Consider the following 14,341-nt stretch of genomic DNA (forward strand, 5'->3'; position numbering starts at 1 on the left):
GTTCTAAAGGGAGGAATCCTTGACATCTTCATTGTCATATACAATATTTTTTCATGAATCCTTAAATACTGGTTATTTATACACAGGAGAAATTTTTTTTTTTTTAAGTACATTTGAGTATCTTCCTAGTCTTTAGTGGGATGGGTCTGCTGTGGAGCCTACCTCTGGAGGCTAGAAGCCTGAGATCAACGTGTCAGCAGGTTTGGTTTCTTCCGAGGCCCCTCTCCTAAGCTTATTTTTTTAATTTAATTTTATTTCATTTATTTATTTATTAAATTTATTTTTAAATATTTATTTATTTGAGAGAGAGGGAGGGAGGGAGAGAAAGAGAGAGAGTGCATGCATGGGGGGGAGGGGCAAAGGGAGAGGGAGAGAGAAACTTAAGCAGACTCCATGTTGGGTGTGGAAGTGGACACACGGGCTCAATCTCACGACGCTGAGACCCTGACCTGAACCAAAACCAAGAGTTGGACACTTAACCGACTTTTGTCACCCAGATGCCCCATCTTCTAAGCTTATAGATGACCATTTTCTTTCTATCTTCACATGGTACCCCTACTCACTGTGTGCCTGTATCTATATCCTCTTCTTATAAAGACACCAGTCATGTTAGAATATAAGCCCATCCTAACAATGCCATTTTAACTTAATTACCAATTTAAAGGAAAATAAAGTCACTTTTTGAGGTATTGAGTCTTAGGGCTCCAACATATGAATTTGGAGGATGCATAATTAATATATATATATCCATCCATCCTATGGGTTCTGTTTCTGACTAATGTGATATATATATATATATAGTTATTGTATATAAATATACATAATATACAATATACAAATATATATTACATAGTATAAAATACTTTTTTCTTCACTAAATTTTGATTCTTCACTTTTGAAAAATTTAGCTAAGCCCAAGCCATTTAAGATTTATAATTCACTTGCCAGGTGCCACATACAAAGAGATGATTTCTGAGTTGAGACTAGGGGGATAATAAGAGGTAAGTGGAAAAAAGAAGAAGCATTTCAGTTCAATGAACTGTTTGATCAAAATACCTAAGAGTGGAATGAATGGTCCTGTGGTAATGTGACAAGGTTGTGTGTGTGTCCGTGTCAGTATAAGCATGCTAGCAGCATTAGGAGAAGTCGGGTAGCTACAAACATGATTTTATTATTGGAAGATGAAATGTACTGTAAATATTGCTGGGAGATAATGCTGTGGAAGTAAGTCTATGTTTTAAAGAAAGTTAAATCCAATACAAATAAAAGTCTGACCCTAGCAAGATATCTTAGAAGTAGGGATACACAGTTAACTTGGTACAGAGTTGAATAGTTCTTTTCAGTATTAATAATTTCTAACCCTCACAACAAAAATTATAAAACAGCTCAAATATTGTCAAAATAGCACCCATTCGATTTTATAAAAATTTGATTTTAACATAAAGCACTATACTTACTTTAAAGAATATCAAAACTCTTGCCAAATAAGCATAAAAAATTCCTAGATTTTATTTTTGTCTAAACTTTTTCTGTGGAGTTTTCTGTTTCTTCCACATATAGTAATAAGTGAAAATGGCCATCAGGAGACAAAAGTGAAGGCTTTCAAAGAACAAATCTATTCCTTAAATTGAAGGATACAGTAATAAAATTTCTATGTGGAAAAAAAATCTGTCACCTTCATAGATCTGAATACTTTATACTTTCCAAATGTGTATACGTTCTGCACAAATAGTTTTCAACTCTATGAAAAGAAGAAAAATGTACTACCAACAAACTAAAGCAAGCATTGTATCTTATCTCTTAAAGCAATTTTTTGTTTCCTGTAAGGCTTTTAGATGAACTAGTGCATACTAGATTTTCACTAAAGATACATGACCACTACCAATTGAAATCTGAGGCTGAAATTCATGTTTCCAAAAAGCTCCCCTTATAAGGATAATCGACCGCTAGAAAGATATCCCAAGGGCTTAATAATTTCCTGTCATATAGAGCTTTCGAAACATCTCCCTTAAAGGCCATCCAATGGCAAAATCCAATAAACTATTTTTAATTCCTATCCTCTTTAAACTGTCTGGAGTTGATATATCTTTATTTTAATTTTTTATTGTTATGTTAATCACCATATATTACATCATTAGTTTTTGATGTAGTTCCATGATTCATTGTTTGTGCATAACACCCAGTGATCCATGCAGAATGTGCCCTCTTTAATACCCATCACCAGGCTAACCCATCCCCCTACCCTCCTCCCCTCTAGAACCCTCTGTTTGTTTTTCAGAGTCCATCATCTCTCATGGTTCGTCTCCCCCTCTGACTTACTCCCCTTCATTCTTCCCCTCCTGCTATCTTCTTTTTCTTTTCTCTTAACATATGTTGCATTATTTGTTTCAGAAGTACAGATCTGTGATTCAACAGTCTTGCACAATTCACAGCGCTTACCATAGCACATACCCTCCCCAGTGTCTATCACCCAGCCACCCCATCCCTCCCACCCCCCACCACTCCAGCACCCTCAGTTTGTTTCCGGAGATTAAGAATTCCTCATATCAGTGAGGTCATATGATACATCTCTTTCTCTGATTGACTTACTTCACTCAGCATAACACCCTCTAGTTCCATCTACGTCATTGCAAATGGCAAGATCTCATTCCTTTTGATGGCTGCATAATATTGCATTGTGTATATATACCACTTCTTCTTTATCCATTCATCTGACGATGGGCATCTTGGCTCTTTCCACAGTTTGGCTATTGTGGACATTGCTGGTATAAACATCGGGGTGCACGTACCCCTTTGGATCCCTACATTTGTATCTTTGTGGTAAATACCCACTAGTGCAATTGCTGGATCATATGGTAGCTCTATTTTCAACTGTTTGAGGAACCTCCATACTGTTTTCCAGAGGGTTTGCACCAGCTTGCGTTCCCACCAACAGCGTAGGAGGGTTCCCCTTTCTCCGCATCCCCGCCAACATCTGTCGTTTCCTGACTTGTTAATTTTAGCCATTCTGACTGGTGTGAGGTGGTATCTCATCGAGGTTTTGATTTGGATTTCCCCGATGCCGAGCGATGTTGAGCACTTTTTCATGTGTCTGTTGGCCATTTGGATGTCTTCTTTGGAAAAATGTCTGTTCATGTCTTCTGCTCATTTCTTGATTGGATCATTTGTTCTTTGGGTGTTGAGTTTGATAAGCTCTTTATAGATTTTGGATACCAGCCCTTTATCTGATATGTCATTTGCAAATATTTTCTCCCATTCTGTTGGTTGTCTTTTGGTTTTGTGAACTGTTTCTTTTGCTGTGCAAAAGCTTTTTATCTTGATGAAATCCCAATAGTTCATTTTTACCCGTGCTTCCCTTGCCTTTGGCGATGTTTCTAGGAAGAAGTTGCTGCGGCTGAGGTCGAAGAGGTTGCTACCTGTGTTCTCCTTTAGGATTTTGATGGACTCCTGTCTCATGTTTAGGTCTTTCAACCATCTGGAGTCTATTTTTGTGTGTGGTGTAAGGAAATGGTCCAGTTTCATTCTTCTGCATGTGGCTGTCCAATTTTCCCAACACCATTTGTTGAAGAGACTGTCTTTTTTCCACTGGACATTCTTTCCTGCTTTGTCAAAGATAAGTTGCCCATAGAGTTGAGGGTGCATTTCTGGGCTCTCGATTCTTTTCCATTGATCTATGTGTCTGTTTTTGTGCCAGTACCATACTGTCTTGATGATGACAGATTTGTAATAGAGCTGGAAGTCCAGAATTGTGATGCTGCCAGCTTTGCTTTTCTTTTTCATTATTCCTCTGGCTTTTCGGGGTCTCTCCTGGTTCCATACAAATTTTAGGATTATTTGTTCCATTTCTTTGAAAAAAGTGGATGGTACTTTGATGGGGATTGCACTGAATGTGTAGATTGCTCTAGGTAGCATTGACATCTTCACAACGTTGGTTCTCCCAATCCATGAGCATGGAACATTTTTCCATTTCCTTGTGTCTTCTTCAATTTCTTTCATGAGTATTTTACAGTTTTCTGAGTACAGATCCTTTGCCTCTTTGGTTAGATTTATTCCTAGGTATCTTATGGTTTTGGGTGCAATTGTAAATGGGATCGACTCCTTGATTTGTCTCTCTTCTGTCTTGTTGTGGGTGTATAGGAATGCCACTGATTTCTGTGCATTGATTTTATGTCCTGCTACTTTACTGAATTCCTGTATGAGTTCCAGCATTTTTGGGGTAGAGTCTTTTGGGTTTTCCACATACAGTATCATATGATCGGCAAAGAGTGAGAGTTTGACTTCCTCTTTGCCGATTTGTATGCCTTTGATTTCTTTTTGTTGTCTGATTGCTGTGGCTAGGACTTCTAATACTATGTTGAATAGCAGTGGTGAGAGTGGACATACCTGCCGCTTTCCTGACCTTAGGGGAAGAGCTCTCAGCTTTTCCCCATTGAGAATGATATTCGTTGTAGGTTTTTCATAGATGGCTTTTATGATATTGAGGTATGTACCCTCTATCCCTATACTCTGAAGAGTTTTGATCAAGAAAGAATGCCATACTTTGTCAAATGCTTTTTCTGCATCTATTGAGAGGATCATATGATTCTTGATCTTTCTTTTGTTAATGTATTGTATCACATTGATTGATTTGTGGATGTTGAACCATCCTTGCAGCCCAGGGATAAATCCCACTTGGTCGTGGTGAATAATCTTTTTAATGTACTGTTGGATCCTATTGGCTAGTATTTTGGTGAGAATTTTTGCATCCATGTTCATCAAGGATATTGGTCTGTAATTCTCCTTTTTGATAGGGTCTTTGTCTGGTTTTGGGATCAAGGTAATGCTGGCCTCATAAAATGAGTTTGGAAGTTTTCCTTCCATTTCTACTTTTTGGAACAGTTTCAGGAGAATAGGTATTAATTCTTCTTTAAATGTCTGATAGAATTTCCCTGGGAAGCCATCTGGCCCTGGGCTTTTGTTTTTTGGGAGATTTTTGATGACTGCTTCAATTTCCTTAGTGGCTATAGGTCTGTTTAGGTTTTCAATTTCTTCCTGGTCAATTTTGGTAGTTGATACATCTCTAGGAATGCACCCATTTCTTCCAGGTTATCCAATTTGTTGGCATAGAGTTGCTCATAATATGTTCTTATAATTGTTTGTATTTCTTTGGAGTTGGTTGTGATCTCTCCTCTTTCATTCATGATTTTGTGGATTTGGGTCATTTCTCTTTTCTTTTTGATCAGTCTGGCCAGGGGTTTATCAATCTTGTTAATTCTTTCAAAGAACCAGCTCCTAGTTTCGTTGATCTGTTCTACTGTTCTTTTGGTTTCTAGTTCATTGATTTCTGCTCTGAGCTTTCTTATTTCTCTTCTCCTGCTGGGTTTAGGCTTTATTTGCTGTTCTTTCTCCAGCTCCTTTAGGTGTAGGGTTAGGTTGTGTATTTGAGACCTTTCTTGTTTCTTGAGAAAGGCTTGTATTGCTATATACTTTCCTCTCAGGACTGCCTTTGCTGTATCCCAAAGATTTGAACATTTGTGTTTTCATTTTCATTGGTTTCCATGAATTTTTTTAATTCTTCTTTAATTTCCTGGTTGACCCATTCCTTCTTTAGTAGGATGCTCTTCAGCCTCCATGTATTTGAGTTCTTTCCGACTTTCCTCTTGTGATTGAGTTCTAGTTTCAAAGCATTGATGTGTGAAAATATGCAGGGAATAATCCCAATGTTTTGGTATTAGTTGAGATCTGATTTATGACCTAGGATGTGATCAATTCTGGAGAATGTTCCATGGGCACTAGAGAAGAATGTGTATTCCATTGCTCTGGAATGGAATGTTCTGAATATATCTGTGAAGTCCATTTGGTCCAGTGTTTCATTTAAAGTCTTTATTTCCTTGTTGACCTTTTGCTTAGATGATCTGTCCATTTCAGTGAGGGGGGTGTTAAAGTCCCCCACTATTATTGTATTGTTGTCAATGTGTTTCTTCGCTTTTGTTATTAATTGCCTTATATAATTGTCTGCTCCCATGTTAGGGGCATAGATATTTACAATTGTTAGATCTTGTTGTTGGATAGACCCTTTAAGTAGGATATAGTGTCCTTCTTCATCTCTTATTACAGTCTTTGTTTTAAAATCTAATTTGTCTGATATAAGGATTGCCACCCCAGCTTTCTTTTGGTGTCCATTAGCATAGTAAATGGTTTTCCACCCCCTCACTTTCAATGTGGGGGTGTCTTTGGGTCTAAAATGAGTCTCTTGCAGACAGCATATTGGTGGGTCTTGTTTTTTAATCCAATCTGATAGCCTGTGTCTTTTGATTGGGGCATTTAGCCCATTTACATTCAGGGTAACTATTGAAAGGTATGAATTTAGTGCCATCGTATTGCCTGTAAGGTGACTGTTACTGTATATTGTCTGTGTTCCTTTCAGATCTATGATGTTTTTAGGCTCCCTCTTTGCCTAGAGGACCCCTTTCAATATTTCTTCGAGGGCTGGTTTCGTGTTTGCAAATTCCTTTAGTTTTTGTTTGTCCTGGAAGCTTTTGATCTCTCCTTCTATTTTCAATGACAGCCTAGCTGGATATAGTATTCTTGGCTGCATATTTTTCTCATTTAGTGCTCTGAAGATATCTTGCCAGTCCTTTCTGGCCTGCCAGATGTCTGTGGATAGGTCTGTTGCCAATCTAATATTTCTACCATTGTAGGTTACATATCTCTTCTCCCGAGCTGCTTTCAGGATTTTCTCTTTGTCTCTGAGACTCGTAAGTTTTACTATTAGATGTCGGGGTGTTGACCTATTTTAATTGATTTTGAGAGGGGTTCTCTGTGCCTCCTGGATTTTGATGCCTGTTTCCTTCCTCACATTAGGGAAGTTCTCCGCTATTATTTGCTCCAATATACCTTCTGCCCCTCTTTCTCTTTCTTCTTCTTCTGGGATCCCAATTATTCTAATGTTGTTTCATATTATCGTATCACTTATCTCTCGAATTCTGCCCTCGTGATCCTGTAGTTGTTTCTCTCTCTTTTTCTCAGCCTCTTTATTTTCCATCATTTGGTCTTCTATATCACTGATTCTCTCTTCTGCCTCATTTATCCTAGCAGTTAGTGCCCCCATTTTTGATTGTACCTCATCAATAGCCTTTTTGATTTCGACTTGGTTAGATTTTAGTTCTTTTATTTCTCCAGGGAGGGTTTCTCTAATAACTTCCACGCTTTTTTCAAGCCCAGCTAGTATCTTTAAAGTCATGATTCTGAACTCTAGGTCCGACATCGTACTAATGTCCATATTGAGTAGGTCCCTGGCTGATGGTACTACCTCTTGTTCTTTTTGCTGAGGTGATTTTTTTTTTTCTTCTTGTCATTTTGTCCAGAGGAGAATAGATGAATGAGAGAACAAAATGCTATCAGGTTAACAATGTCCCCAGCAAATATACTGTATACAAATCGGAAAAGACCTGAAACCAGGGGAAAAGAAAGGTAAAGAAAGAAAAAAGAAAGAGGAAGAAAAAGGTAAAAACAAAAACAGAACACTACAAAAAAAGCAGAATATGATCCAATGTGATCAGGTTGGTGCATAGATCAGTGCCACACACTAGAATTTGGGCATATTTTGGTCTGTTAGAAAAAAGTGCCTCCTAAAATTTTAAAGGAAGAAAGACATATATGTACAAAATAATGGTTGATACAATGAAGGGATGGAAGATGACTGTAAAGATGAAAATTATAAAGATTTTATGAAAGGAATTGATAAGGTAAGAAGTTGTTTGAAAAAAGAAAGAAGATTAAAAAAAAATAAGAAAAAAGGGAGAGAATGTGATCAGGCAGGAGACTAGAACCAAGCCATACACTAGTGATTTAGGGTATATTTTGATCTGTTAGAAGAAACTGTATCTCAAAATTTTAAAGAGAGAACAACTTATATATATATGCCAAAAATAAGGGTAACTACTATGAAGGGATAAAATATGACTCTAAAAATGAAAAATAAAAAATGTTTTTTTTAAAAAAGGGATTGATAAGATGTTGGTTGAAAAAGGGAAAAAGAAAAATTAAAAAAAAAACAGTTAAAAAAATTAACTTTGATGAACTAATGAATCATGGTAAAAAAAAAAAAAGCCATGAATTCTCTGTGCAGTATTCCCCTAGCGCTGGAGTTCTCCTGTTCTCCTTGATCGGTAAACTTGGTCTTGGCTTGCTGGCTGTTCGTGCTGATCTTCTGGGGGTGGGGCCTGTTGCCGTGGTTTCCAAATATCTTTGCGGAGGCTGAATTGCCTGCCCTTGTCAGTCTGGGCTAAGCAAGCTGCTCGGGTTTGCTCTCAGGAGCTTTTGTTCCCTGCAAGCTCTCAGTACAGCTTTGGAGGACTAGGGCGAAAATGGTGGCCTCCCAATCTCCACCCAGAGGAGCTGAGAACTCGGGGCCCCGCTCCTCAGTGCGCCCCCAGAGAAAAGCAGTCACTCCCACCTCCCGGGTCTCTGGCCGCACTCCGTGCTCACCAGGCCTGTGACTGAGCGTTTGTATCTCTGGCACCCGACCCCATGTGGAGTCTCTAAACCCAGCAGATCCCCGTGGTGCGCTCCCGCGGGGAGGAAGGGGAGTCTCCCCGGCTCTGCCGCTTGTTGGGTCCCTGCTGGAGGAGCAGTGGCCTGACTGGGCCGCGGATCACAGTTTATGGCAACCCCGAGCTGAGAGCCCGTGCCTTGGCTCCGTCTCTGCAGCCGGCTGCCCCGCTCCAATACCTGGGAGCTCTGCCGCACTCAGGCACCCCCGGTCTTTCTGTGACCCCTGAGGGTCCTGAGACCACACTGTCCTGGGAGGATTCCACCCCCTGCTTAGCCACTGCAGCAACGTCCCTCAGCAGAGCCAACTTCTAAAAGGTCCGATTTTGTGCTCCGCGGCTCTATCACTTGCCAGAAGCGGCCGACGGAGGCCCCCTCCCCCACCGTCTATCCTCCTGAATATCACCTCGGATTCACTTCTCTGCACGTCCTACCTTCCAGTAAGTGGTCGCTTCTCTGTTCAGAGAATTGTTGCTACTCTCCTCTTCAATCTCCTGTTGAGTTCGTAGGTGTTCAGAATGGTTTGATCCCTATTCAGCTGAATTCCTGAGACCAGACAAAATCTAGGTCTCCTACTCCTCTGCCATCTTGCTCCTGGAGTTGATATATCTTTATTCTTTCTTTCTTTTTCTTTCTTTCTTTCTTTCTTTCTTTCTTTCTTTCTTTCTTTCTTTCTTTCTTTCTTTCTTTCTTTCTTTCTTTCTTTCTTTCTTCTTCTTCCTTCCTTCCTTCCTTCCTTCCTTCCTTCCTTCCTTCCTTCCTTCCTTCCTTCCTTCCTTCCTTTCTTTCTTTCTTTCTTTCTTTCTTTCTTTCTTTCTTTCTTTCTTTCTTTCTTTCTTCTTCTTTGAGTTCATATTCTTTTAATACTCTACTCGTTTGACTTGGAGGAATCCACTCTTTGAAAAATTCCCTCCAATTTCCATTTTTTCTCATTTACTTTTGTTGATTCCTTTATAACACAGTATCAAACAGTGGTATTTCCTAGATCCTTAATCATCTACTCTTCTTTCTGTAAATCCACTCTTGTGTCATGGCATAAAATGTACCTCATCAACTGGCCCCCACATATCTCTCTAGTCTTCTCTCTTCCCAGTTTGCCATGTAGGCTGTGTTCTGTTCTCAACAACCATCATGTTACTTTCAGACCTATTCTCTTCCTCTTTCAAGAAAGGCCTTTAGCCATTTCCCATCTGTACAAATACTACACATTTTTTTCAAAATACTATGAAACTATCACTTCATCTATAAAGTTTTTCTCTCTCCAACAAGGAATCATAAATTGATCTCTATTGAAATAGCTTCCCACAACACTTTAGTCATATTTCTTTGTTTGTTTCTTTCAAATTTTTTATTTAATTTCCAGTTAGTTAACGTATAGCATAATATTAGCTTCAGGAGTAGAATTCAGTGATTCATCACTTACATAAACACCCAGTGCTCATCAGAACCAGTGCCCTCATTAACACACATCACCCACTTAACTATTACAACAATTGTCAAATGAAATTTTAAGGTTTTAAAATCCATTCATCTAGGGGCACCTGGGTGGCTCAGATGGTTAAGCGTCTGCCTTCGGCTCAGGTCATGATCCCAGGGTCCTGGGATCAAGTCCCGCATCGGGCTCCCTGCTCCTTGGGAGCCTGCTTCTCCCTCTGCTTCTCTCTCTCTCTCTCTCTCTCTCTCCCTCTGTCTCTCATGAATAAATAAATAAAATCTTTAAAAAAAAAAAATAAAATAAAATCCATTCATCTACCAAAATAAATTTTAAATTCTTCAAAGTAAAAACCACGTTGGAGTTAGTACAGCATAAAGGAAGTAGGACAGAATAAGAGTTATAACCGGGGCCTGAACTTTAGAATCAAACAAGTGTCATCGGAATCTCAGGTATCCATCGCTTCCCAGTATGTAACCTCAGTGTTATCTGTGAAATGGGGATAACAATTACATGATGATGATGATGATGATAATCATCAGCATAATATTATAACCTTACATAAAATATGTAAAGTGCTTTGCAGAAAGTCTTTGCTAAGTCAGTTTTAGCTCTTATTAACTATCCTTCCTAATTTACACAGGCTCTCATTCATCTTAGATTATCAACAAACATTTGGTGAATGAATTAATGAATGAATGAAAGCAGAATATCATTATCTCTTCTATGCTTCTTTTATAGCTTAAGTTATTTGAGGGATCCAGTAAGCATTACTGCTACCATCAGAATAAACTTTAGATTGTAAAAAACAAAGGCACAAAATTTCCATAAAACCAAATGCACATAGAGATAGAGACAAACATACACAAAAGTGAAATATTTTTGTTCTAAACCTTTCCAATTAATGTATTTTTCCTCGATGAGTTAATGAAATAGGCTGATTATCACTTTTAAAGGCTAGGTGCCTCTGACGGTACTTGCTAAGAGTAAAAAGTGGAAGAGAACATTATTGTGGGCTGCTATGCCCATGAGAGATACCTATTCTGGGGACCCAGGGGCATTCTCTGGGCAGGCATGTTCCTAGACTTATTTATGGGGAGGAAGGAAGGTGGGTCTGAAATGTTATATGTATGTTGCCTGGACATAATGAAGAGGAACAAGATTTAAGAAGACTGGGCCCCAGAGTAGGCATTACTGGTGTCCTAAACATGAAGTAACATGAGTACCTTGATCGATGTTTGGCCAAGCTTCACTCTGGACTTATTAACTCTGAAATATCCATGAATCTCTTGCCCTTGCTCTTCTTCCCTCCAGTTGTACTGCGCAGGTTCGAGCACTCATCCCTTTTCTCCTGAAGTGGTGCCAAACTTTCTCATGTGGGGTCCCTGTAGCTGATCTCCAGGGCTCTCCCCCACATGCCAATGAGCATCACCTTGCAAAAGCCAACTCCTTCAGCTCAAGCATCTGCCTCAAATTTCTGGCTATTCGTTCCTTTTGGGATCCTATGCAATCCTCCAACTTTGGCCTAAATAGGATTCTAATTTACCTTTTCAGTTTTATGTCTTCACACTCCTCCCCCTCCCAACTACAGTCACCCTTCATTCTAGCTATATGCATCCACTCACAGTTCCCCAAACAGGCCATTAAGTCTCACATCCATGTCTTCGCTTATGTTACTTTCTTTTCAGAATGCTCTTCCCAACCTCCCTGAACTTCATGAACTACACAAACCATGAAAAATTGTCTTTTCTATAAAGCTTCCATTTCCATTCTGAACAAATCACTTGCCCTGTTAAGACTCCACTGCCCCCTCTTTTTTCCTGTGTTCACACCTACATCATTATAGGTTAATTAGTTGTTTATGAATTTTTCACCCCATTAATTAATGAGCTCCTTGATGTTGGGGGTTAAATTTCATCCATTTTTACTTGTCTAGGACATACTTTGTCTAGGACAAAGCATACTTTCAGGGTCTATTAATATTTGCTGAATGGCTGTAGGAATTTAGGGTAGAGCCAGGTTCAAGTAGAACTGAAGAGTCTCCTCTGTCTTCACTTGCACAAGGTACAACAAACCTGAGTATGAACTGAATCAATGCCTTAACAGATCAGTTTATATACATTTGTAGACTAATATTTAAAGTGGTATTTTTGGATGTAGTTTATATAGGAATGTTGGTTTGACATATTCAAATATATTCCAGGAAGAAAAATAAAGAATACCATTTTTTTTTCTATGTGATTACTTTAATCACTTCCCATATTATTTTGGACTATTATCTAAAGAATGACATTTTCTTGAATAACAATAAAGATCATTTGTGAACAAAACTGTAGAGTTTTGATAATGAGACATCTGAATTTCAATACAATTGTGCTTAAAGACAATTCATAAGTACACTGTGACACCACCCTGGGACTGTTATCAGGTGCCAATCATGGCCTCTGTTTATGACATTGGGTATTATGGGGGATGTCAAATATGATCCATCTCTAAAGCTCAAATGGGAAAGTGCAAAAATTACTTCCATTGTGGTGGGTAGTTTCCCCAAAGGTGTTCCCTGAAATTTCTCAGAAGAAGTGAGTTTATTTGTTATGGACAAATTGAATCAGGAAAGAAAGATTTAAACTATTAGGAAACCAAATTTTTACCATGTACCTCTTTCATCTGTAAAGAAATCTTTCTGGTTAAAGTAAGAGTGTTCTCAGTAAAAATTTGGGAAACATAATAATGTATTATTTCATCAGCACTTGAAATGAAAAGTCAGTTACTAAATAAAAGCCACTATTTCAAATATATATTATAAACTATAGCAATAGCCTAAAAACACCTGCTTCTGTACTTCTTTAATTAAAAGCCACTATTCTAGCAAATGTATTTTTATTAGACGGTTCCATGAGCTTTTTCATTCCCTCCATTATATTTCTAGACACTCTAGCTGACTGTGGTGCATACATTTGTCAGTGAGCGAAGCAAAGGTTAAGTGTGTGTGACAGAGATGAGCCCCGAGATTAAGTATACACTGTGAAATGCATGTGGATGTTCATGATTTAAACCAATGAACTGTGGCCTGAAATGATGTCACACGAAGCGCAGTGGTAAGTGGAAGGTTAAACCTACTTGCATCTTGGCTCATTAAACGCAGTTAAAGTGCAAATCCCCTCATTCTGACAGTAGTGATCACAAGGGTTCTCTTTCTGGTCACAGCGCTGACTTTTAAACCCCACAGAGCATCTGCAGAATTTCAGTAAAATACAGCTAAATAAAGTGTCTGACTTTTTTTTTCTAAATATGTTTCAAATTTATTTCATACAGAGATAGTAACATATGACTATAACTTCATCAGGTATGCTCATTTCTCGCTCATTCACACTCATCACATGCTACTCTGACAAGAGGGGGACAGAACGTGGAAGTGGATCATATGTGGATGTCATCCTTCTAGTCAAGTAGTGATAAAAGAAAAATCAAAATAGAAACCACGTAAGTGGAATGGTTTTATTTCAGGTTGTCCATTCTGGACAGAGGGGAAAATATTAAATTCTAGATTTTCTCATGAGCAGAGAATCTCCAGTACTTTCCAAATGTTTAGAAACCCAGATTCAAGTTAATGAATTCCAAAGGAGATGAGGGCTTAATAGGCTTACATAATACCACACTCTAAACCTGATACAGACATCAAATAGCATTATACATTTGAAAAGATCCCACAAGGTCTTTTGAAAGGAATGGCTGTAAGTACCAAGTGTTCGTAAATACAATTATGCCTGGGTTTCCCATACCTGAATACGGTCTATGAAATTAGAATAATTCTCCCTGGCATTCCCAAGTTCAAAGATCTATGAATGTCTTTAATGGGCATGATGCTAATAATTAAATGAGCTCTTTCTTATGAAATCACTAGCACATTGATGAGGGAGGAGATTCTGTAGCATCTGAGCCACTGAGGGACAATACTTGATCAGAGATGTCCATGAAACATTCATTTAAAATGTATTACCCCCCCCGAGATAAAATGTATTACCCCAAGAAAGGAGAACAATGGAGGAGGGATTCCATGTCCATACAGAGTCATGGCACAAAATGCCCACAGCATTGTACAATACTCACAGACACACAGGTACATTTGTCTCAGGGTCCAGTTGGCACGTGCCACCATTGTAGCAGTAGCCGTCACATAACTGACAGCTAGAAGCAATCTTTCCATTAGTGCAGCTGCAGCAACAAAGAAGAAAGAAAGCTCATTGTCACTGGCATCATTATTGTTGCAGTGGACATAAACTCTCTGCAGATGAGAATATTCATCGTAGAGGAGTAATGAGTGTCTGGCTAAAAGTAAGTTTTCAGAAAGACAGACTTCCTGGAGGCAAAAAAAAA

At 38.7% G+C, this 14,341-nt stretch overlaps 1 protein-coding gene across 1 annotated transcript in view; it reads right to left on the reverse strand.

The window, feature by feature from the left end:
• Positions 1–14,341, reverse strand: part of LRP1B (LDL receptor related protein 1B) — a 1,883,216-nt gene that overhangs the window by 30,787 nt on the left and 1,838,088 nt on the right. The window contains 1 exon segment of the mRNA XM_035726875.1: positions 14,075–14,179. Within this exon segment, the coding sequence (XP_035582768.1) occupies positions 14,075–14,179 (105 nt within the window).

The sequence above is a fragment of the Zalophus californianus genome, chromosome 3 (assembly GCF_009762305.2).
Source record: "Zalophus californianus isolate mZalCal1 chromosome 3, mZalCal1.pri.v2, whole genome shotgun sequence".
Classification (NCBI taxonomy): Eukaryota; Metazoa; Chordata; class Mammalia; order Carnivora; family Otariidae; genus Zalophus; species Zalophus californianus.